The sequence below is a fragment of the Mustela nigripes genome, chromosome 12, assembly GCF_022355385.1.
Source record: "Mustela nigripes isolate SB6536 chromosome 12, MUSNIG.SB6536, whole genome shotgun sequence".
NCBI classification, from domain to species: domain Eukaryota; kingdom Metazoa; phylum Chordata; class Mammalia; order Carnivora; family Mustelidae; genus Mustela; species Mustela nigripes.
In genome coordinates, this window is record NC_081568.1 from 57,323,949 (window position 1) to 57,351,242 (window position 27,294).

The 27,294-nt window shown below is 42.8% G+C and overlaps 1 protein-coding gene across 1 annotated transcript in view; it reads left to right on the forward strand.

Moving 5' to 3' along the window:
* Positions 1-27,294, forward strand: part of TENM2 (teneurin transmembrane protein 2) — a 479,009-nt gene that overhangs the window by 302,453 nt on the left and 149,262 nt on the right. The window contains exons 9-10 of the mRNA XM_059416332.1: positions 2,896-2,997; positions 26,423-26,617. Coding sequence (XP_059272315.1) covers positions 2,896-2,997; positions 26,423-26,617 — 297 coding nt within the window. The remainder of the gene's footprint in view (positions 1-2,895; positions 2,998-26,422; positions 26,618-27,294) is intronic.

Genomic DNA, 27,294 nt, shown 5'->3' on the forward strand with positions numbered 1-27,294 from the left:
GCCCTCCACCTGCGTAAAAACCCCATTTACTGGGCTGCCTCTCAGCACCTGCCATTGTTTCCTCAAGAAAACCTAAACCAGGGTGACAGAAAGGAAAACTGATAATATGGCCACCGGAAGGGCGGGGTCGCTTGCACAGTTCAGCCAGACCGTGGGATTGTTCTTTCTCTCAAAAACTGTAGAAATCCGGGGAGAAGGCCATGAAAAATAGTCTCTGTCACAGTTTTTGCTTATTTGGGATTCTCCTACCCTATGTGCATACACACACACACACACTCTCTGACAGCTGTTTACCAAGGGCCTGCTGTGTGCCAAGAGTTGAGAATACCTCAGTGAATGATTCAAATCAGGTCTCTTCCTCATGGAGCCTGATGGAGGAAGAAAGACACATGAAAAGGCAACCATAAGAATTACAAGAGCCTAGAGAAGGGGTATAAAACCCTTCCTGATTGAGGGAAGGTGAGGAAAGAAGGTGCCCAGAAGGTACATATTTCCTAAACTGACATCGAAGGACCTCAGCTAAAGGGCAAGGAGGCCTTCCAGCCCCACAAAGAGCCCATGCAAAGAGCTCGGTCCCTCTCTGTGCGACTCTGATGGTGAAAGAGCTCCCTCGGCCTCTGCTGCTTTGTCTCTGAAGATGTTAGGTTTGGAAAAGGGAGGTCTGAGCTCACAGATGTTAGTTTCCACCAAACCATCCCCAGACCTAGATGCTGGTCTAGGGAAAAGCAATCTCTAATTCGCTGTAGGGGGTACTTCTTAAAATGCAAACAAGACAGTGCCATTTCTATGTTTAAAACTATTTGTTTCCGTTGGTCACAGAATCAATATATATATCAGCCTGTATTGTCTATGACAGTGAAAATGCTATGAGGCCAGAGAACTCGCCTATCTGCTTGGATTCACCAATGCCTGCTACAGTGCCTTGCAAATAATAGATTTCTAGTTAATAAAATGAGCCATACATCAGGAACTGTGACAGTTCTGAGAGCTCACCCTAATTGTAAGCTAATATGTCAGCCTGCCACAATTTCATAGATATTATCAGAATACATGAAACTCCTGGGTCAAAGACAAGGGCCTTTATTACTCAGAGCAAGGCAATATCTAGATTCTGGTAAATGTGCCAGTCCCTCAAGCCCCAGTTCCCACAGGGCAACATCAACAGGGTCAGCTAGGACCGACACATGCAATGGATTGCATTACAGAGGGGAAATCCTGAGTTTATTACACCTGAGTTTCTCAGAGGTGACGGTGAGCCTGCCTGTTCTTTGCACTAGAGTAAGATATTATCTTTATTACACTGGGGAGTAAGCAAACCCTTCCTTTGCTCTGGAGACAGACACCATATCTGTCCTCCAATGTGGTTCACTATGCAGACAACCTTGAAAAGATAGTCCAGAACTATGGCAGTCGGTGTCTTGGCTCACAAGACATTGAGAAACATGAGTGGGGAATTGGAGACATGGAGAATGGTCTCTGAAAACCATGTGAGATTGCTGATTTTGGGCCTGCCCAAGCAACTATTTCATGATTCAACCAAAAGCTTCTTGAATGAATGAATGCACGGTGAATAGATGGAAATCAGGAGCCACTGGATGTTTCTCAGCCCACCTGTAGAGCCAACCTCAAGGACTTTAGGCCTGAAGTGTTAATTGATAAACGTTAAATAAATTGGTCTGCTCTGAGTGTACGGTGTCCTGCCTGATTTTGAAGAAGCAGATACGCTCACTGAGTTCTCCTCAGCATACAAGAATCCAACTACTGCTTGGTTCCGGAAGAAGAGAGCCGAGAAAGGAAACACTGTGGAAAGAAAGCAATATATGCAAGGTTTGGTTTTTCAGTACAGAGTGGGAATAAATGGGAAATCCTGTTTAAGGGAAGGACCTTTGCCGCTCTCAGGTTGCTCCATTAGAAGCCATCTGACTTGATAGTCTTTCAGCCAACATCACTGAGTCAATGACCCCAACTCCCCAGGGCTATGTAAATGTCACACAGCCTGGGCAGAGTGGCTTGGATTTTTCTTTTCATCCTCTTAATAATTTGGAGCCTGAAATTCTGAATGTGTTTATTTTAATTTAAGGCCAAAAAAAAATGAGAATAATAATTTTTAAAAGAATATGACTGTGTCCGTGTAGACCCAAATCAACATGAAAAAGGTCCCTAAATGATCCCTTTGAAGTGATGACTTGAGAGTACACAGGGAAAGGTAAATCATGAAATAAGATGGCTATGCAGGTTAGAACAAATGGGAACTAACTGATTTTCATGAAAAATAAGATGTACAAAAGGTCAGCCCAAAAGGAATTTTGTACAGCCTAAAACCTACTTACTTAAAAATCATGCCTCCATTGGCCAGTCTTACACATTTGGATCTTTCTTTCCTGAAAGCAAGAATTTTTTCTACTCCACAAACCTGAGATCAGAAACATCCACTGTCATTTGGAGACTCATCCCCTGCACCTGAGGCTAAAGGCTCAGTATCACACATGTCAGACCAAATCTCAGACTGAGAGTCTGATATTGGAGGGGCTTGGTGGGAAGGGGCCAGCACTCACGATGCTTTAAACTTGCCAACATTCAGACATGGGAAATTTCAGATTTTTAAACCCAAACAAGTTGTTTCTTCTGAAAGACCAGGAGTTGCAACAGTACTTACCCTGCATCCCTGCCCAGATGCTGGTCAAATAGAGTGCGGTGGTTACTCCCACGCATTCTCCAAGTTGTCCTGGTCCCCTTAACTTCTCATTCCCTTTGCTCCCTCATGTTCCTGCCAGGGCCCTGGGGGTATTGGGGGTTTATTCCCACTGGTCTTCAGAAATGGTGGGCGGTTGATGATGACATTGCTTCATCCGCAGATAGAGGAAAAGGTAGTTGCTTAGTTTCTCTCTTTTTCAGATTCAGTGCAGGACTGTCCACGAAACTGCCACGGGAATGGCGAATGTGTGTCTGGGCTGTGTCACTGCTTCCCAGGATTTCTAGGAGCCGACTGTGCTAAAGGTACTTGCCACTATTTCCCTGCTATGGTTGGAAAACAATGCATAGGCTTCTCTGAGGGGGAGAGCGAGGGGGCACTAAAGAAGCCTCCCTGCGAGATTCTACTGGGACAGCTTGCAAGCTCATGCATGCTAGAAGGCCCAACCCTTGAGCAATGAGCAGGCTTTAATATATGACAATTGGCCGATATACCTATAAGAGCAGGGAGGTTATCCCTGGCACCGAGGTATGCTGAGAAGAAAGATTTGCTAAAGATGAGATGGTTGGATTCCTGTAAAAGCAAAAGTGAATTACCATCACTCCTTTCTTATAATCATTAAATTCTATGTAATGGAAGATTAAGCATCTCAGGGTTAGTAAATTTCATTCATTCTGGCCAGCTACACTCTTAATCTAGGAAGCGCTATTTATCTTGAAGGAATCGGTTTTAAATTGTGTTATTAATTTATCTACACTCCTTTGCACAGAATTGCTGGGGCCCTGGGATTCTTGGGGGAAAGGTAATATAAGAGAAAATGACTCTTGCAAGAACAGGGACTTAGGGGCTGCACACCTAGCTTGCACACCTTCAAGGGGCTCTATTAGAGGCAAAAGTAGTAGAGAGCAGAGCTTAGAAGTTCCAGTGGAAACCAAGTATGTTGATTCCTCACCCACCAGTCTGAGAAACAGCGAGGGAGGGGCTCAGGGCCCTTGCTGAAGGGCCAGGCACTCCTGTGTTGAATCCCACCTCTGCCACTTGAGGGTCTGTGTGATCTGGAGCCAAGGATCTAACATGTCTGAGTCTCTATTTCCTCCTCCGGAAAAGTGGGGGGTTCCTTTACACATTCTTTGTGAGCATGGGATGAGCTCTTAGCAGAATATGTTGTGTTCCCTCAAAGGGTTCATATTTACCATCTTTATTTATGTATATCACCTTATATTTATTTACATATTTATATAATAGTTTTATGTGCTCACCTTTAAAAGACCATGCTGCCTGGATGCTCTGAGAGAGAGGCAGTTGTTAATAAAGCTACTCTGTAAATGCTCAACAGTGCCACTCCTCTTTCCCATGCTCACCACAGTTGCTGGAGAAAACTGCATTTCAGTTATTCTCAGCATTTCATAGATGGGCGGTACCCAGCCTTCTGAGTGTTGACTGGTGAGCGAATGGGACTTCCTGGGCATGAAGTTCTGGATTTGGTTGCCCGTGCATGAGACCAATTCAGACATAATCTTCTATCACAAAATAATGCAAATGCTTTGGTAAACTCCTCAGAAAAAGAGAAGCTGGAAGGAAAAGAGAGCTAGAAGCCACCAGACTGTCGCCTCTGCACACTCTAATGGCATGCAGACACCTCCCCAGGTAGACCGTAGAGCTGGAGCTCCTACCCTTGAGTGCTTTGCTCAGTCAGCCTCTGAGGCACCATGATGGGAGGGAAGGTGGCTGACACGGTGCGTCACCATGCTGAGTGCCCTTCCTGGAGAACGCTGCAAAGGAGGGAAAACCTCAGGATCATTCGAATGGCCTTTCTTGCGTTATCTAATCTTCCTAGGAGCAAAGGCATTAATGAGAGGAAGGACGGAATGGTCCTTTCACATGTGGCTGCAAATGGGCTGAACCCTCTGCTGCATGGCATGTGAGCTGTAAATGTGTATTAACACTGACACACGTCAATGTATTATTAATCCTAAAAACCATGTGGGCTCTGACAGCCCATCCAGTTATTGGCCTTTCAGCCCTAAGTACCTCAGCCATTTAAGAACTCCTCGCTCTAAATCCATTTGCAGATGGACGTCCATTCTGCATTATGGATCTGTAATGGCGTGTGCATTTAGCTGCTTAAAAGGACTCTCGGTGTGTGTTTTGCATTCACCACCTGTACTGTGGCTGGGTGCACACTCCGAGGGTGCATTAGCCATGGTATATAATTGATCCTTGTGAAACAAATATTGAGCGGCTGTTAAGAGTAGTTACTCCTGCATACTCAGGCGCTGTTCCTGAAATCAGCCTTTGAACTTGTTGCATATTTTAATTTCGTTCTTGAGGCCTACAGTGGACAGAATTGAAGTATTAAAGAATAAAATTGTTTTCTCCTTGTCTCCCTCTTCATTTTTGGCGAAGTTGCCTTTAGAGTATTAGAAGTAAATTGCGTCTTTGCCCTAGCCATATTTCTTCCTTAGTATTTTTGAAATGGACACAGTTTAAGCTCCTTCATTAACAGCAATATTGGGAAATATTCCAAGCCTTTATTTCCTGAACTTTTTTCATGTGCCGCCTTTATGATTTTTGCCCAATTCAACCTGTATTATTATGTACTTAACGTATCTCTTTAAGTCAACTTGCTATGTTTACATAGATAAATTTCTTCTAAAAGGAACAATGTGAAAATCCGAAATTTAAAAAGAAACAACTTATCAATTGCAATAAGAGGAGATGTTCGTGCCACCTTTGATCTGTCAAGAGAGGAAAATTTTCAGTCACGGGCATTCAGGCCAGGTCAGCCTCTCACACATGTGTTCACACCAAGAATCCCAAAAGTGGACCTGAGCCCATGTGCAAGATCCTGGCTTCTAGACAGATTCGAACCTTGAACACCTCATTTTCTAAATATTTGCTCCTCAGAGTAACAAAAATCGCTAACTACCCCTCTGTGATGAAGTGAGAAATCAGAAAAAATAGGCACACAGATTTAACGGTACAAGCTTCAAGTGAGTAAATGTAATGATTAGCACCTGAGTTACTGGCGAGTTAAGCCTCCACTTTAGATTGTTTTTAAATAACAACTAATAGTTATTTAATATTCAGCATCTACCAGACATTGCATGAAGTACTTAAGACATACCATCTTATCCTTTCTCATATCAACAATATGAAATAAATCCTATTTTAACTACCCCCCCTGTTTTAAGGGTATCTTTTTTTTTAATATTGAAATCCTTTCAGACTTGCACACGGGTTGCAAAAATAGTACATACAGCTCCCGTACAGAAGTCACCTAATGTCAGCATTTTAAATGATCATGCTTCAGTCACTGAAATGAGGAAATTAACACGAAAGCTGTTATTGACTAATTTACAGACTTTTTTTTTTTTTTCCTGGTCCAGATCCCACATTGTATTTAGTTGTCATGTCTCCTTTGTCCACTCCAGTCTGTGAAGGGTCCTCAGTCTTTTCCTTGTGTTTCATGACCTCGTTCATTTCGAAGAATCCTGGTCAGGTGTTTTTCAGTATGTCCCTCGATGTGGGCTGGTCTGATGTTTTCTTGAGATTAGGTGGAAGTTGCACATTTTTAGCAAAATGCCATGTCGTTGTCAGTGAGTCATATCAAAGACGCACTTCTGATTTTCAGCCAGAAGAAACAAATAGAATGTGGTTGTGTGTGGGGGGGGGGGGGGGGGGGGGGGGGGGGGGGGGGGGGGGGGGGGGGGGGGGTAGGTGTGTGTGTGCGTGTGTGTGTGTGTGTCTGTGAGTGTGGGTGTGTATGTGTATGTTCCCACCAGAGCTGTGAGGCTCCACCCCGCCGGTCCTGCACGGTTTGTCTGTGGCTGTGACAGGCTGCCACTCATACGCAGCTTCTGAGCCCAAGAAGCTCTGAAGTGTTAGCAGGAAGTAAGTGCAGCAGAGTGAGGGGATCATGCTCGCCAGCGCAGAGGAGAGACAGCTGGCCCTGAGTCTCCTGCCATGCAGAGTGGCACATGCCATCTCCCAGCTGTGGCCCATGAACACTTCTCTTCTTTCTTGATAAAAGCCTTAGGAGGGCCCAAATCCCAAGTCCTCCCTCAACACAAGCTGGTGTTCACCTTTGTTCCCTCCCTGACAGCGGTGCCCAGGATGCCTCCAGTCCCGCCAGTTTCCGCTGCTGCAGGCAACAGGCAGACTGAGACCCTCCCACCAGGGGAGAAATTTGCCACGTTAGCAGGCGAGATTCCCATCACATCCGAGCAACCAGGTCTGTGTCCAAGTGACAGAAATATGGATTTACTCCCTTGACCTCACACGGCGCCTCCCGTGCCCTCAGACGTGCCGTGCAGACGGCAGCTCCTTGTCTTCTTATAAACCTGCCAGTCCGCATCAGGCATCTGAAGACAGCCTTGCAGGGAATGGAGGAATCAGTCAGCATGAATTTGCAGAGCATTCAATCCCTGGCCCCCACCGACCTGGGGTCCTCAGGGGCTCAGAAGTCAAAACGGAGTTGACCCGCACATCAGAAGAATGTGTAAGGGTTCTAACACATTGTTCCAAGTCAGCTGAGGGGACAGAACTTACTCGTGCCTCCAACAGATGCTTATTATGGGCCTGCTCTGAGTCAGGGACTGGGCCAAGTGCCGGGAATACGAGGAGCAATCGTGCCTGCCAGGGCCCTGCCTTCTGAGAGCTTCTGGTCTGCTGCATGCACGTGATCAGCAAGTGGGAAGTATACGTGTGAAGTCTTAAATGCTGTAATGCAGACTTTGAATGGTGGAGACGTTATTTTTTTTCAAGATTTTATTTATTTATTTGAGAGTGTGGCAGAGAGGTGGAGTGAGAGAGAGAAGCAGACTCCCTGCTGAGCAGGGAGCCTGATGTGGGGCTCGATCCCAGGAGCCTGGGATCATGACCTGAGCCGAAGGCAGATGCTTAACCCATGGAACCACCCAGGCATCCCAAAAGACATAGGCATTATTAAGAAGATAAGTTTATGAAGAAATGAAGTATGAATCTATAAAAATAACCAGTTAATATCAGGGAATGTGGAGAAAATTCTATGGAGAAGGAGTTCAATAAAGGAACTACACTGAAAGTGTCTTTCAATGTAGAATTTCATGAATTGTGCAGTGTCATAAGCAATGTGTCTGGATTCAGGCTCATGCGCAAATGGCATTTCTTTTCCAGTACTTTGTCCCATTCTCCATCAGGTGCCTCTCTCAGTCCAGCTGTAATTAAGCTCATTATTGAAATTATTGTTTAGTCTCCAGTTTTGATTATTACTGTCCCCCTTGCCTGACTTTCTCATGGCTTGAGTGCTGTTTCTTGGGGGCGGGATGCTTTTTAATTATGCTTCCTTTTTTCTTTTATTTGCTTTTATTTGGAGGTCTTTCATTGACTCAAGATGCTCCTTGGGTTGCTTGTAACGCCGTCTTGCATTTCAGAAAACATCTGAGGCTTCCAATTCTTCTGTTTTGAGACTGGCTCATTTGCTTCCGAGCTTGAGGTCCCAAACCGGCATCAGAAACTTAAAACACCAGAGCCTTACTTGTTAGGTAATGTGTATTTCACAGGGACAAGAAGTGACAGCCGCCACTGCTCAGCAGCTGTCAGGGGAGGCCCAGAAATGCCAGAGCCCTGGGAATGCAAAGCCTTCTCTCTGGGGGTGGGTCTCAGCTCCTACCCAGCTTCTGTGAGGGCTTGAGAAAAGAGAACAGGGATCTTGCCATTTTTCTCCTGTTAACTGGCAAATGTCCCCACTACCCAGGCCCTCCTGGGCTTCCAGCCCTCGAGTCAAACTCCTCCTCATCTGTCATGGCTGACACTACCTGAGTTCCGACTCCGCGCCAACCGCTGTTCTCAGCCACCACATAGCTCTCTCATTTAACCATCAATACCCCTATTTTATGTACGGCTGCTATCCCCTTCTACAGATGAGGAAAACGAAGCTCAGAGAGATTAGGTAACTTGCTAAAGATCGCTCAGCCAGTAAGGGGTATTGCTGGGATTCAAACCCGGCATTCTGGCTCGGGCTCTTCATACTAGACCATGAGATCGGCCTTAGGAGAGGTGCGGTATAAGGAAGAGGGGCTTTCCAAGCAGTTTGTGTGGTGGTGGCACGCTAGGATTTGGATCTGGACCCAAGGAAACTCTCTAGGAGAGGAAACTAGAGTTTACTGAGCAGAAAGCGGCTGAGCCGGCGTTCAAAATAAAGTCCGTCTGACTTCCGAGCCTGCCGCTCTGCGCCACTCTCCTCCCCTCCCAGAGAGATTCGTCATTTTCCTCATCACATCATTTGCCAAGTCCTGTCAACCTCCACCACGCTCTGCTCCGTTTCTCCTCTCTACCTTCACCATCGCTGTACGGCGCATGCGCCCACCAGCCTCTCTCCGATGGCTTTCCCCCTATTCAGGACCTCCAGCATTCTGCAGAGCTCCGGGTGCACGTACAGCTACTATCTCTGCGAACACCTTCAAGAGCCAGGTGCCTCCCACAGAGGTTACCAGACTTTGGTTTGCAGAGGCTCACGTTTATGTTTACATGGGGAAGTTGTTACAAATGCATATTCCCAGGCTTGCCCCACCCCCTCCCCACCTCCACCAGCCAATTCTAAATCCATAGGACTGGGCTGGCTGGGGCTCAGATATGTGCATTTTTAACGAGCCTCCCAGGGGAACTCTGATGCAGGTTGCCAGGGACCATATTCTGAGAATAAAGAACGTTCTTAGAGTAACATTCAAGATCGTTCATGATTTAAGCAGCTTTTGCACTATTATCTGCTACTAAAGCTCATACACCATAGTTTCTAGCTACTTGTCATCCATAAAGCGTCATGGCCCTGCTTCTTCCCCTTTGCTCATGCTGCTTCTTCAGCTGGAACGTTCTCATCAGTCCCAACCTTTCCTATCAAACTGCTACTCCCATGTAGGTTCCCACCTCCCTGAAACACCCCTAGACAGGACCCTGCAGTCACACAGGGCTTAGCAACATCTTGGCAGTGTCCCTTCCTTCATGCTGGGCCAGGTTCTAGCCGGGCGATTCCATCCGTCTCCTGCTGGATCACACATTTCCAGCCGTACTCTTTATGACACCTCCTCGCACCCAGTTTGGTTCCCAGGAAGCGGTGTGTGGTCTCTAAATGTTCGGAGATCGGCAGTTAGGGGGTAAGACTTGTAAAGAGGAAAACATTGCCAGAAAATGTGCAAGAATCAAATGAGTGCTGGGGAACAGGGTTCTAATTTATCAGATTAATCATGCGGTGACGAATCAAGCCAACTTTGAGGCACAAATTTAAACGAAGGGAAGGAGGGAGGGAGGGAAAGAAAAGAGGAGGAATGAAAAAAGAAAGAAAAAAAAGTTGACCTCGATCCCGCATTTTATGTGCATTATCTCAGAAGAGCGCAGTGATTAAGAACGAAACCAAGAATCTGAATTTACTAGAATGGAAGCCGTACTTCTCCAGTTAACTGGACCCATTTAAAAAAAATTACTTAACCTCCAGAAGCCTTGGTTTTCTTACAGTAATACTACCTGTGGGGACTAAAGAGTACATTCATGTCTAGTGTGTAGAACCATGCTTGCCATGGACCGAACACTCCATAGACATTAGGTAGTATCTGTCTTCATGAGTCTTCATGAAATCACTGTTATTATCCTTATTTTACTGGGGAAACAGAAACTTAAGGAAAGTAAGCTACTTGCCCACAGTCACATAGGAGGACCCGATTTTGAGGCTGTGTCTGGCTGACTCTGAGGCTTCTAGGCCTAACGTCCACACAGGAGAGAAGCTTGGCAGGACGATGCCCCAAATCGAGGGTGGCTAAAATTCCCAAAGCCCACATGGACAGCTCAGGCTGACCGTCCTAGCTGGACATGGCCTCGTAACCTGCTTTCCCCATTAGTCTCTTCCCTTAGTGGACTTCTGCACTCAGGAAAGGAACAACAAGCCCCTCAGCCTCTCCCTGCTGGTGGAGGGGTCCTCTCCACCGCCCCAGGAACACCTCTCGCAGAACTTTCTTAGCACAGAAGTCACCTCCCGCTTTTTCAGCCAGAGTCAGCTTTCAGTTGAAGACACTCGGGCCACACTGGTCCTCTCCCAGAACAAGCACAGATGCACCCTGTGCATGGTTCCTTCAGACCCTCGGTCTTGCACACCTGTCTCCCTCTGCTCCCTCAGCCCCCTTGACAATCCACAATAATGCAGAAGGGCCAGGGGCCATGGTGGCTGCCACAGGACATTGTGGTTTGATGGCTGAATCCCACCTCTCCTTCTACCCACCCCTGACCTGAGAAAATGTGCGGGAATTCTTTGGCAGCAAGGGCCTAGGACAAGGGGCTTAAAGCAGAGGCACTTGGAAAACACTTTGCAGAAGAGACTGAGGCACTATGCCAATGGTTCTGTATGATTATCTCATTTCATCTCCACAACGCACATCGTTATTTTCCCCATTCACAGCTAAGGAAACTGAGGCTCAGAGAAGGTAAGGCACTTGCCCAAGTACGGCGTTAGAACCATACTCATCAGGTTCACCTGTTAGTACACAGCTTGCTGGGCTCCCTCCAGAGTTTCTGAGTCAGTCAGTAGGTCTGGGGTCCTAGCCTCAGCCTGGGGAGCTTGCTAAATATCCAAATCCTCGGGCCCGATGAGTCAGAATCATCTTCTGATTCCAGCCCTTCTGAATCAGAATCTGCACTCTTAGAGGATACCCAGAAGACTCTTGTGCCATTCGGGTCTGAGTCTAGATAACGTTGCCCTTGAACTCTGCCGCGACTCCCCAAAGAGAGTTGTGACCAGAAGCAGCAACATCACTTTGACCCCCGCCCTGGCTCCCCGGCTCACAAAGGAACCACACCTCCAGCACACGAAAGTCACAGGGTCCATTATTTAGTGGCCTCCTGTGAGCCCATGCCCGCCACCGCCAAAACTGGCTGTTGGCGTTTCCCGTGCTTGCTGTGTTACCAAACAAATCACTTCTCAGGGCTTAAATCAGTCAGCCCTCCCCCAGCCAAATTGCTTTCGAGACTAGAAAGGTTTTTTGTGGTTTTTTCCCCTGTTTTAAGCGACTAGGTAAGTTGCAAAGCAGTCTTAGGAAGCAGAGTGCCTAACCCTGGGGGAACTTGCTATCGATATGACGCACAGAGTATAAGTAGTTGAATTTTAGGAAAAACTTCTGTATTTGTAAATAAACCAGTGTTGAGAGAAGAAATTGACTGGGATGAGTGATGTGCAAGAGGGTGCTTTACCTTTATAATGGGATGAGTCAGAATAATTTTCTCCTAATAAAAAATGATAATAAAATCCATCTATAGATTTCTAATGATTTGCCAGGCACTGTACATAGCACTTTATAGATACTATTTCATTTCACTTGCTTAAAAACACAATGAGGTAGGTACTCCTGAATTCTTGTCGCACTTTAAAAATAAGGAAATCAAGGCTGAAAATAGCATCTATTGTCACACAGCAAGTAAAAATGAAGGGAAATTCAGGCTAACTCCGAAGCCTATGCTCTACGAGGAACTGCTCTACTGGCTGGGGAGAGAGCAGTAAATAAATAGACCCTTTAGGTCTTCTGGAAGCTTCCGTGCTTATAGATAACAAGACACGAGTAATCTGTGAACACCTCTCATTGCTTGAACCACAATAAGTGAAAAGCTACCTCATTTCTGGACTTGAGCTGCAGAAAGGTTTACTGTGTATTGTGAAGAATTTAAATATTAATTATGTAATTAATGTTGTTCAGTCGCACACGCACACACGCACAAAAACTTAGACGTCTCTTAAGAACAGCTTAAGCACTTACCGATTGAGAACTTTTATAACTCTCAAAATGGAGGCCTCCCCGTATCTCTACAGGTATTTTAAATGAATTGAATTAATCATAGGCTTAAAAGTCTCTTGCGATCTTCGTTAACTTCCCTGGGTTTAATTAAAACATCTGTGCACTTTTAATTTATCGATTCATCCAACTCATATGTCATGTTTTTAACACACCCCAGCATGCTCTGCATCATTTTTAACCCGATTTCCACTTAACTAAAGCAATTAAATTCACCCCGGATTAATTAAAGCATCCATACTTTCGTGCTTAAGTCAGCGTGTGCGTCTTTCCCCACATGGCTCCTGAATGTCAGAGATCTGACACACCTGATGAGTTTTTTGTCCTTCTGGAAATTCTTCCCTGAATCGCTTTCCTGCTTATTAATGTGCCATTTGACAGAACAGGAATGAGGAAGTTGGTGCACCTGAACTTTGGCCCTCTGAGCCAGAGAGTCTGCCCCTGTCTGTCAGAAGTGCCCTCTGCTTTCTCCTTCTCTTCTTGCGGGTCCTGCCAGGTCTTGCCCCCACCGAGACCAACTAGCATCGGAATGTTCTAGGCAGGAAGTGGGGGGTGCTGTTCAGGTTAGAGGTGACCATGATGATTGGAATGGCTCGAGATCTTTGCGTTCGTACTTTTATAATTGTCCCTTACTTCTGTTTTCCACTGTCCTCACTCTTCCTACACGAACAGCCCTTTATCGCCCTGCCCATTTACTAGGGAGAGAAAACTGAGGCATGGAGGTCAGCAGGCTTCTCAGTTGGGCACAATGAGCCATGGAGCTCTCCAGTGACAGATTATCTCCAGCACCGGGAGAAATAGTTTGCATTTCTGCACACCACCCCCCCACCAGCTGTGTTTGACAGAGCCCCATTTCACCTCAGCCACTGCAGTATTGGTGGTTATCAGTCTCTTGACTGTTTTTTCCCCCGATCTAATAAGCCAAGGATTATTTCTTCTCATTATTTTATCTATACTTAATTAATTGCGAGTGAAGCTATGTGTCTTCTCATACTTCTTTCTGCAGTTTATATTTCTATTTGTATGTTCTTTGCCTGGGTTTTCATTCATCCATCACTTCTTAACCAATTTGTAGGAGCTCTTTGTGTATTTCAGATATCAAACTTTATTCTCTAAAATGTGTTAAAAATATGTCTTCCTGGGGTTGTTCATCCCTTAATTTTGTTTAGGGCATTCTTTGTAGTATAGAAGATGTAAATTTTATGTAATCAAACCCGATCTTCTTATCCTTCTCAAACTGGAGAGTTTGTCTTTCTTACATATCCTCCTCCCAAGAAAATAAAATTAGTCTTCAGTATTTTTTCTAATTCTTTTGTCACTTTTTCTTCTATTTAGATCTTTAATCTGTGCGGAATTTTTTCCATTTTTACTGAGAAATAATTAACGTACATCACTGTATTATGTTTAAGGCATACAGCACGACGGTTTGATTTATATAGATTGTGAAATGATTACCATAGTGTCACCTACCGTATCTTCTCATATAGATGTCTTTCTCATAAAAAGAAAAGAAAGATAAAAGAAAACAGGAAAAAAAATTTCTCTCCTTGTGATGAGAACTCTTGGGATTTCACTCTCTTCACTACTGTCCTATATATCGGACAGCAGTGTTGGCTACAGTCCTCATCCTGTACATTATAGTCGCAGTACTTTTTTATCTTACAACTGAAAGTTTGTCCCTTTTGACCACCTTCCCCAATTCCCCTCCCCCACCCACCCCCACATGTAGTAACCACAAGTCTGATCTTTTTTTTTCCATGAGTTTGGTTTGTTGTTGTGCTACTTTCAGATTCCCCATGTAGGTGAGATCACTTTTGTCTTTCTCCATCTGACATTTCATTTAGCATAGTGTCTTCAAGTTGCATCCATATTGTTGCAAATAGGATGTCCTCATTTTTTTATGGCTGGTGAATATTCCATTGTGTACATATTCTGTACCTTCTTTATTCATTCATTTATTCATCAGTGAACATTCAGACTGTCCCTGTGTCTTAGTGGTTATAGACAATGCTCCTGTGAATAGGTGGGTGCAGATATCTTTTTGAGTTAGTTGGTGGTTTTGTTTGCTTTGGGCATATTCCCAGAAGTGGAACTCCTAGTTCATGGTGGTTCTATTTTTTGAGGATCCCTATACTCTTCTCTTCAGTAGCTGTACCAATTTACAATCCCACCAACAGTGACCACATGTTCCCTTTTCTCCACATTCTTGCCAGCATGTTTTAATGATGGCCATTCTAACAGGCGTGAGGTGAGACCTCATTGTGGTTTTAATTTTCACTTCCCTTAAGGGCTGGTGATGTTGAACATCTTTTCATGTACCCATTGGCCTTTCATATATCTTTTTTGAAGGAATGCCTATTCAGTTCCTTTGCCCATTTTTAAATAGGGTTATTTGCTTTGTTTTTGTTTGTTTTGCTGTTGAGTTGTATGACTTTCTTACATGTTTTGGATATTAACCCCTTACCAGATACATGGGGTTTGCAATTTTGTTTTTTTTTTTTTTTCTCCCTATTCTGGTGGTTGTCTTTCAGTGTTGATGGTTTCTTTTGCTATGGAGAAGCTTTTTAGCTTGATGAAGTCCCACTTGTTTCTTTTTATTTTGTTGCTTCTACTTAAGGTGTCATAGCTGAAAAAATCATTAGCAAGATGGATGTTAAGGAGCTTTGTTCTTATGTTTTCTCCTAGGGGTTTCATAATTTAAGGTCTTATATTTAAGTCTTTAACCTATTTTGAGTTAATTTTTGGGAGTGATGTAAAAGAGAGGTCCAGTTTCATTCTTTTACATGTGAATATCCAATTTTCCCAGCTCTGTTTATTGCGGAAGCCATCTTTTCTCCAGTAAATGCCCTTGGCTCCCTTCCTAAATATTAGTTGACCATATATGCTTGGGTTTATTTTAGGATTCTCAGTTCTTTCTCTTGGTCTATGTGTCTGCTTTTATGCCAGGACCATACTGTTTTGATGACTATAACTTTATAGTATAGCTTGAACTCAAGAAGTGTTGTATCTCCTGCTTTGTTCTTTCTTGGGATTTCTTTTTCTATTTGTGGTCTTATGTGAACCAAAATGCCATTGGAATTTTTTAAATTTTATTTTATTTTTCAGTGTTCCAGGATTCATCATTTATACACCACAAATTTTTATAAACTGCATTGAATCTATAGATGACTTGTGTAATACTGACATTTTAACAATACTAATTTTTCCAATCCATAAGTACAGGATATCTTTCTATTTATTTGTGTCTTTTTTTATTTCTTTCATCATGTCTTGTAGTTTTCAGAATAGAGCTCTTTCTCCTCCTTAGTTAAATTTATTCCTAAGTATTTTCTTGTTTTTGATACTATTGTAAATGGCATTAGTTTCTTTCTTTTTCAAAAAATTTGTTATTAGTATATAGGAATACTACTGATTTTTATATGTTAATTTTGTATCTTGCAACTTTATGGAATTCTTCAATTAGATCTAAGTTTTCTGGTTGAATAATTTAAGATTTTCCTCTGTATAAAATCATGTCATCTGCAAATAGAGAAAATTTTACTTCTTCCTTTCCAATTCCAGTGCTTTTTATTTCTTTTTCTTGCCTGATTGTTCCTGCTGGTACTTCTAATAATTTTTTGAATAGGATTAATGAGCGTGGACACCTTTGTTTTATTCCTGATCTTAGAGGAAAATCTTTCAACCGTTCACCATTGACTATGATGTTAGCTGTAGGCTCATCATATGTGGCCTTTATTATGTTGAGATATGTTCCTTCTTTGCCTAATTTGTTAAGAGTTTTTAATCATGAGTGGGTGATGAATTTTGTCAAATGCTGTTTTTCTGTGTCTATTGAGATGGTATTATTTTGTTTCTTTTTATTAACATAATGTGTCACATTAATTGGTTGATGTATGTGAGCCATCCTTGCATCCCAGGGATAAATCCCACTTGATCATGGTGAATGATCCTTTTAATGTACTGCTAAATTCAGTTTGCTAGTATTTTGGTGAGAGCTTTGCATCTATATTTATTAGGGATACTGGCCTGTAGTGTTATTTTCTAGTAGGGTTATTTTCTGGTTCAGGTATTAAACAATGCTAGCCTCATAAAATGGATTCTCAGCCCCCTTGCATGGGTGGGAAGATCAGGGGCCACTCCAGGCTACTCTCAGTTTCCCAAGCAGGAAATCTCCAGTTGGGATTTTTTGGAAGAGTTTGAGAAAGATTGGTGTTAATTCTAATTTAAATGTTTGGTAAAATTCACCAATGAAGCCACCTGATTCTGGGCTTTTTTCACTGGGAGATTTTTTTATTGCTAACTCAGTCTCCTTACTGATAATTTGTTTATTCAGATTTTCAAAGAACTTTTCCACCTCTTCTATGTTGCACAGTTTGTTGGTAAATAGTTGTTCATAGTAGCCTTCTCTGATCTTTTGTATTTCTATATTATCAGTTGTAGTTTTTCCTTTTTTTGTTTTTAAATTTGTTGATTTGGATCCTTTTTCTTTTCTTCTTCTTGGCTAGCCTAGCTAAGGGTTTGTCAATTTTATCTATCTTTTCAAAGAACCAACTCTTAATTTGGTTCATCTTCCCTATTGTTTTTCTGTTCTCTATTTCATTTATTTCTGTTCTAATCCATATGATTTCTTTTCTTCTGCTAACATTGGGCTTAGTTTTTTTATTGTCTAGTTCCTTAAAGCATAGAGCTATGTTGATTATTTGGACTCTTTTTGCTTCTTTTTTTTTTTTCTTTTAAAGATTTTATTTATTTGACAGAGAGAGATCACAAGTAGGCGAAGAGGCAGGCAGAGAGAAAGGAGAAAGCAGGCTCCCTGCTCATCAGAGAGCCCGATGATGCAGGGCTCAATCCCAGGACCCTGAGACCATGACCTGAGCTGAAGGCAGAGGCTCACCCCACTGAGCCAGCCAGCTCTTTTTCCTTCATAATGTAGGCATGTATTGCTGTAAACGTCCCACTTAGAACTGCTTTTGCTGCATCCCATAAGTTCTGGTGTGTTGTATTTCTATATTCATGTGTCTCAAGAAATCCTTTGCCCCTTAAATTTCTTCTTTGATCAATTGTTTTTTCAGGAGGATGTTTTTTTAATTTCCATGTATTTGTGAATTTTCAAGTTTTCCCTTTGCTATTGATTTCTATTTTCATGCCACTGTGGTCTAAGAAGTTACTTGGTATAATTCTAATCTTGATTTTTCTAAGACTTGTTTTGTGGCCTCACATATGGTCTATCCTAGAAAATGTTCTATGTGCACTTCAGAAGAATGTATATGCTGCTGTTATTGAGCAGAAGGTTCTGTATATGTCTATGAGGTCCATTTGATCATAGTGTTGTTCAAATCAGCTATTTCCTTATCGATTCTCTGTCTGGATGATCTATCCATTGTTGAGCATGGAGTATTGAAATCCCCAACTATTACTGTATTACTGTTTATTTCTCCTTTTAGCTCTGTTAGTTTTTGCTTTATATATTTAGGTGCTCCAGTGTCAGAAACATAAATATTTACAATTATTTTTCTCTTATTGATATATTGACCCCATTATATAATGACTTTCCTTGTTTCTTTTTTATCATTTTTAAAGTCTCTTTTGTCTGATATTAGTATAGTTACTCTCTTTTGTTGTTGTTACAGTTGTTGTTACCGTGTATTTGAAATGTCTTTTTTTCCATCTCTTCACTCTCTGTGTCTTTGAGGCTAACACCAGACTCTTAGGTAGCATATTTTGGCTCATGTCTTTTTATCCATTCAGCCACTCTTTGTATTTTGATTGGAAATATTAATCATTTACTTTAAAATAATTATCTATAAGTAAACACTATTGCTGTTTTGCTAATTGTTTTCTGGTTGTTTTGTAGAGCCATTGTCTCTTATTTCTTATCCTGCTGTCTTTTTTGTGTGTTCTGTTGTCTTTTGACATCAGTATACTCAGATTTCTTTATTGTATCTTTTGTGTAATTACTACAGGATTTTCTTTTGTGGTTACTGTGCGATTTACATAAAATATTTCAAACTTATGACACCGTCTTTTAAACTGATAACAACTTAATTTCAGTAGAATTCCTATATTTTACACTTTCCCCACTCACATTTTAGATTATTGCTATTAGAGTTTCCGTGTTTTTTTAATATTGTATTACTTAGAACTAGAGCTAGTGCTGTAAGTTAGTTGTAAGTTAGTTCCCATATTGAAGAATCTAACTATATATTTACCATTACCAGTGAGATTTACACTACCTTTTCATGTTTTTATGCTGTTCATTAGCATTCTTTCACTTTCACTCACGAAACTTCTTTAGCATTTTTTTTAAAGATTTTATTTATTTATTTGACAGATAGAGATCACAAGTAGGCAGAGAGGCAGGCAGAAAGGCAGGCAGAGAGGAGGAAGCAAGCTCTTAGCGGAGCCGAGAGCCTGATGTGGGGCTCGATCCCAGGACTCTGGGATCATGACCTGAGCCGAAGGCAGGGCTTTAACCCACTGAGCCACCCAGGCGCCCCTCTTTAGCATTTTTTGTAATGAAGGCCTGGTGATCATGAACTCTCTCAGCTTTTGTTTATTTGGGTAGGTCATCATCCCTCCATTGTGTTTCTGAAGAATAACTTCAACGGGTATAGAAATCTTGGTTGACATTTAGTTGTATTCAATGTTTGGAATATGCCCTCCCATTTTCTCCTGGCCTGAAAATTTTCTGTTGAAACATCAGTTGATTGTCCTATGGGTATTCCCTTGTATATAACTTCGATCTTTTCTCTTGATGCTCTTAAAATTCTTTCTTTGTCTTTGATGTTTGACAATTTAGTTAATATGTCACAGTGTAGCCCTATTTGAGTTCAGCCTATTTGTGGTTCTTTTGGTCTCGTGGATCTGGATGTCCATTTCTCTCCCTAGGTTTGGGAAGTTTTCAGCTATTATTGCTTTAAGTATATTTTGTCTTCTTTTTCTCGCCTTCTTGAATTCCCATAATGTGAATATTATTTCTTTTCATATGTCCTATAATTCCTATAGGCTTTCTTCACTCTTTCATTCTTTTCTTTTTGCCCCACCACCTGGGTGATTCCATTGTTCTATCCTCCAGCTCACAGATTCTTTCTTTTGAAAGAATCTACCACTTTTGAAATTCTTTACTGAATTCTAGTATATTTAGTTAGTATATTTTTCAACTTGAGGACTTTTTTTCATGGTTTCTATTTCCTTGCAAACTTCTCATTTTCTTCATGCATCATTTTCCTACTTTCACTTGGTTGTGTTTTCTTGTAGTTCACTGAACTTCCTTAAGAGAATTATTTTGAGTTCATTGTCTGACAGTTCATACATCTCCATTTCTCTAGGGTCAGTTATTGGAATTTTAGAGTTTCCTTCAGTAGTGTCATACTTACCTGATTCTTTTGTGGTTCTTGATTCTTTATGCTGTTATCTGCATATTTGAGTAATGGGGGGACTCTTCCAGATTTTATAGATTTGCTTTGGAAAATACAGCTTCTCCACAATCAGCTCATTTTGGCTTTCTGGATGTGTCTAGTGGTAATGTCCTTGGGCAGGTGGGGCCTGCTATTATGGTCTGTTTGGGGGCAAGACAACTGTTCGAGCCCTAAGGATAAGGCTGAAAACAGTTGAATATGACTACTGGCTTGGTTCCCTACCCAGGGGAAGCTATCGGATAGGCTCCGTGGTTTCCTGGATTCTCTGGTCCGGCTTAATAAATGGTCAGGACTAGATGTTATAGTCAGTAATAGGTGGACTATGAATTAGTCAGGGCATCAGGCCAAGACCCAAGGTTTGTACAGTTTATTGTTTGGGAGTTTAAATCAGGCCAGGGTATTCACTGAATTCTCTGGTCATATGAAACTACTCATTTTGCTTTCCAGACAAAGGAAACCACAGGCTCTGCTCTCTCTTTAAATGCCACTGTATGTAGGGTTGTTGAATGGGCTATGTAGCTTCCCCATGTGCTCTGGTCAGGTTCCTTGGTCAGACCGGCTGAAGGCTATACTCAGCAATGAGCAGGGCTACAAATTAGATTCCCTGCCACGGCACTGTGGGGGAAGCTGCTCTAAAACCAGTAAAACTCTTTTGTTGTCTTAATGCACACTGACTTGTACTCCAAGCTCCAGGGCCAAACAGGTCTACTGGCTTTGCTCTGCAAACTGTTGGCTCTGCCTGCCCTTATTCTCAGCTCTAGCACCACCGGACCAAGCAGTTTTCATGGTTTTTTGACAGTCCTAATATGTAGGGCCAAAGGTCACACTCCACAGTGTGTGGGGCTATCTCTCAGCCCCCTTGCCTGGGTGGGAGGGGGAAGGACTGCTCCAGGCTACTCTTGATTTCCAAACAGTCTCTCTAGCTGGAAGGGCCTGAGAGCTGCCTTCAGCCTTCACTGTGAATTAATTCCTCTACCTGTGCATAGCACAGAAACCTTCCATGCCTGGTACTAGCTTTGCTTCAGGGGCAATCAGCTCTTCCTCTCTGCCTTTTAACTCAAGCACCATTGGGCTACACTGCTTCCAGGAGTTGTCACCAGCCCTTCTGGTCAGATGGCGCTGGAAGACCCTCTCCACCATGGGTAGGGCTGTGATTTAGATCCTTGCTTGAATATGGGCAAACTAGGTTCTAGAGCCCACAAAATCCTCATTTAAAGATCCATATCAGCCAAGTCTGCACACCACCAAGTCCTGTGGTCAGAGTACACCCCCACCTTTGTTCTGCAGATGAGCAAAACTGTTGGTTGGGATACCCTTTGGGCTGTGTAGGTATGAACTTGGTCTGCCAGGATCCATGCGCTAGTTGGGGCAAGCCCCTCCCCATTCTCCCTCGCAGTCAGATTCCCAGTGGTTGGAATACTCCTGCAGTCCCCAGTGGTTGGATTCCCCTGCAATCCCCTGTGATTCCCTTGAGATCAGAGTAGGGGATTCCCACATAGCCACTCACAATGGTGGGGAATGGGGCTGGTTGTACTTCCAGGATTCTTTTTTCCCTGAAGGCTCAGGGAGATGTCCCCACGTGGTGCTGCCACAGCATGGGGGGAGGCACTGCAGTCGAAGGAAGCCGCTCATGTCAGGTTGTACTGTTGTCTGTCTCTGAGCAGCAGGAGGGTCTTCAGCCTTACCCACCTTGTTCTCAGATTCTCTCACTTCTATCTTATTCATGAATTGTTGTTAGTTATTCTTCTTGTAAAGAGAACAAAGTCAGGGAAGTGCCACCATCTTGGTGACATCACTCTGGAATTTATTTTTGAATACACTGTCCAGTAGATGTTAAGCTTTGTTGCCTACCAGATGATTGCCATTTGCAGGGACCTAGCAGGAAGTGAAACCTATTTTTCCTAACACATTATGCTTGGCAACCAAGCTAATTCCACAATCAGGAAAGACAACGGGGCACCAATTTTGTTGTTAAAGACACTGAACTTTGCTTGCTTTGCCTTTGTAGCCCAAATATTACATCCTCAATTGCTTCAGGAGAATTAAGGCATTTTTATTTCTACATCACTTTTTTTCCTACCACCTAACACAGCTACTAGCACATACTAGGTTATTCACAAATATTTATTGAATAACTTGGAAGTAAGACCACCAATTGTTAGTGCGATTTTGACAGTTTACCCAGATTACTAGGTTCAAGTATTCTCGTCTCTTTTCCACAGAAGCTTTCAGTCAAATTTCAAATAATTTTTTTTAAAAGGCACAATATTTGACATTGCCTCTGTACATCTAGCCCAGCCTATAAATGACTTGGCAAGATGCAGATATTTTCACTTGCCTTATGATTCAGCCTTTTCAACATCTCTACATCTTCTCCAGGTATTTCCTCTACTGCAAACTCCAGATAGATGGGACTTGTTTTACTTAAAACAGCAGACATGGGTGGCTTGTCCTGTAACTTTCCACTTAGTAAGTAACACTGATAATTCATTTCATCCCTTACAGAAAACTTTGGGAGCAAAAAAAAAAAAAAAAAAAAAAAAAGCTCCAGCTTGATCATAAATGAATTTTACACAATTTAGGTGAATCTAAATTCTCTCTCTCTCTCTCTCTCTCCCTCTCTGTCATCAGCCTGTTAACTTGTCCGTCGTTAGTGGTAGTGGTAATTTATTTTTCTTCTGCATGAATCTAGTTTCCATCTACTAGATTTAATAAAACAAGAATAGTCACTTGGTACAAACATTTTAATTAATTTTAAATAGTAGCATGAATGCACAGTGTTCTGCTCCTGTAAGCCTTAGGAAGAGGAGAGAGAAGCAAAGATATAAAACACTCTACATGTGATTCCAGAACCCCCTCCCACCCACAACCAGAGAAAATTGGGGGAAGAAGAAGATGAGTTCTTTCCATTAGTGTTATTTTATAATCTTGTGCTGGAGGTGGTGTGGTAATTCTATGTGTGTGTGTGTGTGAGAGAGAGAGAGAGAGAAAGAGAGAGAAAGAGAAAGAGCATGCACACATGTGTGTGCACATGCATGTGTACATCTGAGACATACTGCATTTTTAATTTCATTAACCCTTGCAGTCAATTTGGAGACTTAGTTTGGAATTTCCAGAGGGAACATCTGTTCATTATAAACTGTGTGTCAGGTACTGCTTTGAGTCCTTACACACGTAATTGCACTTAATGCTCCCATCAACTCTGAAAGACAGTATTTTGAAGGTAAACTTGGGTCTCAGAGAAATGTAATAATTTGGCCAAAATCCCAGAGCTGGTAAGTGACAGATCAGCTTTTAAACCCAGCTCTTTCTGCCACCAAAATCCTTACTCTTTCCAATTCTGTTCTGTATCACCTTTGGGCAGGTGTGTGGAGTCAGGAGTTATTTGTCCTATAACCTATCAGAAAAAATCATGTAGATTTAGTGATAGTAAAAATACAAGAAGAGTTATGAATATGAGAGGTCTGCGCTTCACATTCAGCCTCTCTAATGAGGATCAGCCTGAGCCTAGCATACTGTGAGGCTCTGGGTTGAGTTATGTCAGAATGAATCAGTTACTCCTGCTCTCCGTGTGGGTCAGCACAGTGATCACTAGAAGGCTCACCTCTGGCTTTTGCACTCTGTCCCAGTGCCCAATGGATTACAGGAGAAATTCATTCTTCTTCTAGCTGCTTCTGCTTTTTTATGTGACATCAGCCAAGCCCATCCAGTGGCCTGCTTTCCAGAGAACAGCACAGAGTTTTGCATTTTTTACCACACTCCTGGTGAGCACGCAGCAAACATATTGAAAGAAGGCTGCATTTAGAATGTGGAGAATTCTCTGACCTCACTATTCTCCATTTTTCCCCTGAGTAATTTAAGTAGGTCACATTTTAAATTTGATTTCCCAGGTACCTGGTTTTAAATAAAATCCATTCTTACCTTCCGGACAATCCCTTTTTTTTTTTTTTCATCACATGAAGTTTATGCAGAAGAAAAACAGTTTTAATATGGATAAATAAAATATTATAACTGTACTTTATAATTAATAATGATAGTACTTATTTGCTCCTACTTTCTACTCTCTTCTACTCTTGGAGAGGCGAGGAGGTGCAGTGGGAGTCCAGTGGTGGTGATTTGATGTAACTTTCTCTGCTGTTCATGGCAGCTTGTCCAGTATAGGATCCTCCAGCCAGAAACAGCCCTTGGAAGCTCATTCCACTGCATGTATGGCTGCCCTCTTCACTAGTTTCCCATTTCAGTGGGCGAGAGTAGATGTGGGGTAAGAAATGATGCCAACTCCAGTTTTCCTAGGAGAAGAAATATCTGTAATGTTGCCTAAATTAGAAATGGAAAGTGGGTTTCCTCTCGAATGCCAACTCTGCCTTCTTGCAGGTCTCAGCCTTGGTCATTGAGGTTTTGAGGCTCTGTCTAGGCTCTGGGTGACGAGATGCCATGATCGTGATCACTCGACGATGTCTGCAGAGGTGCAGGAAGGGAGAATAGTAGTTCGTGTGCATGTATTTGCATTTCCTAGCATAGAGCTTAGCATGTTTCATGAGGAACTGACATCGAAAAAATTTCCTTTGTCTATCAAGCCCTCTCAAAACTTTGCAAAAGCTCATATTTTTCTCATTGTTCATATTTGCACAGTTCCTAACCAGGATCTTGGGCACCATGGGTTCAATGTTTTCTTCTACCCTCTCCTAGACCATCAGTATGGGTAACGACTCTATCCAGATCTCTGATTAAGTATCCTGGGGATAGAAAGCATGTTCCCTACTCTCTCAAGGACAGTCTAGCCAAAATTCAATATGTGGCTTTGATGTTCTCCCTTTTGAACTCATTATTCTCCTCTGGTAATAGAGGGTAGAAGAAGGGTAAGAATTCTACTGAGAATTAGACCCTAAATAATTTTCACAACTTTTGTGTTCTAAAATGTTTTCAGAGAGGATATCTCTCAATCACATGTCAGCTGCTAAGATGTTTTTGTTTCAGGTCAGGTCAGTTTATAATTAAGTTAAAACATGCACTTCCCCTAGAAAAAGGTACCGTGTGTGCAACATGAGGTCTCCTCCAGAAGCTGAGTTTTTTTTTCCCCACATCTTCCATAAATGCCCATTTAGCACTTGCCCATAACCTCCCTGTTTGAGGATCTCTAAATATCAGGAACATAGGAGAAATATTTACTTATGTCAACATTGATGAATGCCGAGCTGAAAGGAAATCAACAGTGATGAACATGGGCCTGTCCTCAAGGAGTTTCCTAGAGCTCTGGGAAATTAGACACTCACAGAAGGAAAGTCAACTATTATAAAAACAGGACAGAAACCTGACAACAGGGGATGACTGATGAGCCAGTCATCAGTCGGACTGCAGAGTGATGTGATTAGAGGGGCCACTGCTTCACAGGACCGGGACATGGCGTGGGCTGGACGCATCCACGTACATGTGCATTCCCAATCACAGGAGGACCGGGAGTCACTGAAACATCCTGTTGGCCATCCCTGAAGGCCCCTGAGGGCCGGTGCCATAGCAGGAAGTTGCATCCTGCTTTTAGCCGCAAATGAGAGACCCAGTAGGAAATTTAGGTTCTTTACAAACTGATTCTGAAACGTAAAGTCCAAAGCCTGAAGGTGACCACTAAAATCCCATTCTTGATCTCTGAAAGGGGTGAATTGGCACAACTGAGGCAAAACTGGTAAGAACCATCGGTAATTTCGTACTGGACAGTCCTCACCAATTCTCAGCCTTCTTCCTATCAATGGATGCGGGAGAGTCCCAGCTGAGACAAGAACAACTAGAGGTTTCCTGTCTTCTGCCTGCCCTTCTTGCTTTTTTTATTAGTCCAGGCACTTGTAGCCTATCCTTTATTACACATGTTGTGCTTGGAGGTAGGCAGAGTCATCCCTTTGTGGTCTAGATAAGAAAACTGAGGCATAAAGAGATTAATCCCCCTTCCTTTTAATGGACATCAACTTGGCAAGAATAGGAGCTGACTAACCAGAGGATAAAATACTCAGCAAAATGGATTCTGATCCCCTGCACCACTAAAAATGACACTTGTGTCCACATAGCTTTATCAAGGGCAGAGCTGAGAGTTGGGCCAACCTGCTTTCCAAGGGGGCTCCCCGTCTTCTGAGCTTTGTGACTTTGGCCACCTATCTACACCTGACTGGTCTGTACGTCATGTGTAAAATGGGCATCAGGATCCCATCAGGATCATCGAATACTTATGACGGTTAAGTAATAAATTGCACATTTGAAGCTGTGCCTGGCGCATAACAAGAATGGCATTGGTGGTAGCTGCTATTATTAGTAGCATTTTTGTGGTAGTCCTCGTGATGGTTACTGTTTCTCTAAGGTCTCTCTAAGGTCGGCTCTGCCCCTCCACCACCAGGGTCCCCAGGCTAGGACGCTGCAAGCAAAGCTGAAATTCCAGGTGGGCTCCACCCCCCTTAGATGGACAGATCCCTGCAGGCACTGCCCCCTGTGACCTGGTGCTCTGTCTCTGGCTTTTGCAGCTGCCTGCCCTGTCCTGTGCAGTGGGAATGGACAATATTCTAAAGGGACGTGCCAGTGCTACAGCGGCTGGAAAGGCGCAGAGTGTGACGTGCCCATGAATCAGTGCATCGATCCTTCCTGCGGGGGCCATGGCTCCTGCATCGATGGGAACTGTGTGTGCTCCGCTGGATACAAAGGCGAGCACTGTGAGGAAGGTAAGCGCTGCAGGGCCAGCCTGGGCAGCAGCAGAGGAGGGAGGCGTCTGTAGACTCAGACTTTTGCTAATGAGCCCAGTCCAAGGCTCCACATTTTGCAGAGGAAAACTTAAACATTTTGCACAGAGAACTTCAAATGCCTTGGCTTTTGTAGACTTCTAAGGTTGAAGAAAACACAGCCTGCGGAGTGGTTCTGGGAGGAATGCTTTGTTTTACCATTCTTTATGTTAATTAGCTACTTTTCCTCTTTAAACTGCTTTCTCTGCCTTTGTCTTTGGGCTCTTTCCCTGTAACTCCTCCTCCTCCCTTCCTGCTCCTTCTTTTCCTTTTTTTCTTTCTTCCACAGTCTCTTATCTTCCTTCCTCTTTGCTTTGCTTTCTTTAAAATCCTCTGATTTGGGAATTACTAAAGCTATCCAGAAAACAAAAACAGCAACAACAAAAAACCACCCAAGAATCCTTAATCTCCTGTCTTCCCTATAGCTGTTTTTGTTGTTGCTTTTTTTTCCCCCTGAAACTCTCCCTGGTAATCTAGTACCTACATATGTCTGCGTATATTTTAGCAAAAATTAATATCAATAGAAAACAGTCAGGCTTGAAAGACGATATAAGGCAGCCATGTCATTTAGACACGATGTAGGTCACATTATCCTGGTACCTAAGTCACACAGAATTAGA